Source organism: Limanda limanda, chromosome 14 (genome assembly GCF_963576545.1).
Source record: "Limanda limanda chromosome 14, fLimLim1.1, whole genome shotgun sequence".
NCBI lineage: Eukaryota > Metazoa > Chordata > Actinopteri > Pleuronectiformes > Pleuronectidae > Limanda > Limanda limanda.
In genome coordinates this window covers 3,649,459-3,653,053 of record NC_083649.1, presented here as the reverse complement: position 1 = coordinate 3,653,053, position 3,595 = coordinate 3,649,459, and the positions used below count along the sequence as shown (strand labels likewise).

Genomic DNA, 3,595 nt, shown 5'->3' with positions numbered 1-3,595 from the left:
ATAAAACAGGTACACCGTTGAATCCAGATGTTTGTTTTGCGGAGTGTCCCACATCCAGATGTTGAATACTTTCGGTGACGTCGTTTTCCACAACCGGAAGAAGATCAGGCACATGGCTGTGGAAAGCTGCTCCTTGTTGGACAACACTGATCGGACCGGACGAGACACTCGGTCGAGTTCGGGTCCAGGAAATATGATTTATTATATTTAATACAATAAGAGTTAATTAAGGAGGTGATGCTGCATCTCATGTGTTGGATGCTTTTTCATTTCAGGAGCCAAATTCAGAGACTAAAATATTAAATGAAACTGGATTAAATGATATTTATGTTCTAAGTGCTGAGAAGGCACAACGGTGTACCTTGTTTCTTCTTCTGACAGCAGCAGCAGCTTGTCTCTGGTTTTGTCTTTGTGTGAACCACCCCCCCATAAGTCATCTTAGTGCGTCGCAGAAAACTTCATTCGTTTCTGCTTTTGCCTCTGATTGCAAAACCAAACCCGGACCACGTTCTTCTTCAGGTCCAGCTTCTCGGCGATGGCTGCGATCTTCTCGGACGAGGGCCTGGGCTGCACCGCGAAGTAGGCCTCCAGAGACCTCTTCTCCGGGGCCGCGATGGACGTGCGTTTCCTCTTCTTGTCTCCTCCGTTGAAGATCTCCGGCTTGTTCATCTTCTCCCGCTGGGCCCGCTCGGCCTCCTCCAGCCAGGCCTCCAGGATGGGCTTCAGGGCCACCATGTTGTTGTGCGACAGCGTGAGGGACTCGAACCTGCAGATGGTGCTCTGGCTCAGGCAGCCCACCCCGGGGATCTTCAGGTTGGCCAGGGCCGAGCCCACGTCCGCCTGGGTCACCCCCAGTTTGATCCGCCTCTGTTTGAACCTCTCCGCGAAGGACTCCAGCTCCCGGGGGTCGGGCTCCACGTCCCCGCCGGAGCCCCCCAGGGAGCCGTGGGACCCCAGGCCGTGCTGGTGCATGTTCATGGACTGCTGGTGGTGGTGGTGCTGCATGTGGTTGATGGCAGACATGTGGGCGGCGTGGCTGTGCGAGGAGGAGCACACGTCCGAGCCGGCCATGCCTCCCAGGGAGATGCCCGGGGTCAGGTGGTCCAGCAGGTCGCCGTCCAGGCCCTGCGACCCCTGGTGGTGGTGCACCGGGTGGTGGTGCGAGGTGAGCACGGACGGGTGGTGCAGGTGGCCCGAGGAGGAGGTGGGGGTGCAGGTCATGCTGGTCATGGTGGTCATGGTGTGGTAGGTGGCGTCGGGTTTGAACGGGTGACTCTTCTGGGCCACGATGTCCACGGCGGCCAGAGCCTCGGCTCTCTGCAGCAAGGTCTCATCGAAGCCGGCGAAGATGTTCCCCTGGAGCTGAAGGAGGAGAAGAGCCAGAGTCAGAGAGCAATATAGAATAAAGAATATAGAATAAAGAATATAGAATAAAGAATAAAGAATATAGAATATCGAATATACAATAAAGAATAACCAATTTAAAGTAATCTCCATCGTGCAAACTCGTTCTTTTACGCACGGATCATCCTCAAGTTCAATTCATTTTCATTTCCCTGCAGAAATTTGTGTTTGTGACTAATATTAGTTTCCTTCTGTTTATATATGAAACTGCATTATTTTCTGCATGATGAATAAACAAAGTTTAATTATTTGTAAATTGTATAATTGTGCACGATCTTTCTTATTTGTGAGACGCTATGAAACTAAAACTTTTAAAACTGGTAAATAAAGCAGATAAATAGCGTTGAGATGTTTCCAATCTGTAACTTCTGTAGATTTTAAAAACCTAAATTCCATAATTGCAATTTTAATTCATGCAAAATCTTTAAAATAAACCAAAAATTGAATCTCCCACATTTAACCCCGATTTAATTCCGATGTAACTCGATCACTGTGGACGCGTCCGACGCCTCGAGTGTGTCCGCGTGTATGGATATTCATTTAAAATTAATATTTACGATCTCCTGAATAATTTCTGCGGACAATGAAATGAGACGGGTGTGAGTTAGAATATGAATGGGACAATATGAGATAACACGCGTTGGGAGAGAATCCACGCAGCTTCTCGTCCTGCTTCATCTTTTCAAACAGCTTCTCTCTGAATAACAGGATTTGGCTTCTCGGCGAAAAGGAGTTTCATTTCGAAGTGAACAGATTGTCTCACTCGCTGTTTTCCTTTCTGGTGTTTTCTAATCCATCCTGTTTTAAATCGTTTGTTTTACACGGTTTGTTCTTTATTTAATCATTCTCCCCTGGTCATTTTTTAACCGTTACACTATTTTATTTTCGTTGCAACGTCCAAACTCTTCCTGATGATCCAATTAAGTGTTTTTCCTTAATTGGAACAACACATTTTCTATTATTTTAAGAGTTTATTAAACTGAGACCTGGTTTTAATTCTACGAAACAATTTAGAATAAATATATATGAATCAAAATTCGTTAAGGCACAATTCAAAGTCCTGCAGGGTGCGTCTGTGCGTAATAATTAAAACCTCCAACATCTGATATTTAACTTGTGAAAGATGACATTTAAAAGTGCTTTTTCACAACTTATCGTATAACTTTTCCTCACTGTATTTTGACATGAAGTTTTTCAGTGGATATGAGGATGTGTGTGTGGACTCACCGACGGGTTGGGCAGGCAGGCCCTGCGGATGGCCTCCGAGCTGGAGTGCAGAGGAGCGTACTTGGGTTCGTGCAGCATCGGGTGCATACTGAAAGGCTGTTTGCTGTTCATCGACATCATGATTGCAGAATTTTGTAGGGAAGCTCGTTGTCCGTCGTTCCTGTTTCGATTCCGTGCTGCTTGAGTTCTATAAAGAAACGCCTCGGAGGAGAGAAAACCAGACGCAGACGAGTCGGATTGAACGAAAAGTCGAACGCGAATCAGGAGGAAAACAGGTTGAGGTTTAAAAAAACAGAGGAAAAGGAGGAGAGGTAACTCCTGGGCTCCCGTAGATCTCCTGTCTCCTTCTCCCTCGGACACTTCTATCATAAAGATGCTCTCCGCCTCCAGCGCCTATATCCGACCAGTGCCGCCTGCCTCCTCCTCATTGGTCCATGCTCACTCCCTCCGTGGCGAGCCCTGCACCAATCACAGCAGGGCTACACGGGTGTAGACACGCCCCCTCCAGGCGTGCACGGCTGTGCGTGGCGGAGACAACGAGGAAGAGAGGATGCACTGTTAAAAAACGAGAAATCAACAGTGCGTGAGGAGGAGGATGAACCTGAGACATGAAGATTTAAGAAATGAATAAAGTCAGTGAAATAGAAGAATAAAAGTGTGCATGTTTAATTCTCCTGTAATTATGCTAATTATTTGTTTAAAACAAATATTTCTCCAACAATCATTTGAATAATTCGATTTTTTCTGGCATGTTAATAATCAAATGTAAATGTTAATTTGAGTTTCAGAGGGAAATGATTGACTTGGGCCTTTAAACACAAACACTTGAGAGCAGATGAATTATTGGAAATATGTTTAATACGATTATTGGTTGATTTTTGTTTTGATGCTGAGCCTCAGACCGGATGTGAACCAGCAGCACAGGATGTTTTTTAGAGTGTTGCAGTGATGATGCTTCCGAATG

General features: G+C 46.0%; 1 protein-coding gene across 1 annotated transcript; it reads right to left on the bottom strand.

Moving 5' to 3' along the window:
• Window positions 1–438: 438 nt before the first annotated feature.
• pou4f4 (POU class 4 homeobox 4) lies at window positions 439–2,751 on the bottom strand. Its single transcript, XM_061086456.1, has 2 exons — window positions 2,632–2,751; window positions 439–1,362 (listed from the first exon to the last, which is right to left on the bottom strand). The coding sequence occupies exons 1-2, from the start codon at window positions 2,749–2,751 to the stop codon at window positions 439–441; spliced, it is 1,044 nt and encodes a 347-aa protein (XP_060942439.1).
• Window positions 2,752–3,595: the final 844 nt, after the last annotated feature.

Bases quoted from the DNA above. Each gene is read 5' to 3' on its own strand.
- pou4f4 (XM_061086456.1), bottom strand. From the start codon at position 2,751: ATGATGTCGATGAACAGCAAACAGCCTTTCAGTATGCACCCGATGCTG. The intron at 1,363-2,631 runs GTGAGTCCACAC...CTCCTCCTTCAG, and splicing joins CCTGCCTGCCCAACCCGTCG to CTCCAGGGGAACATCTTCGC.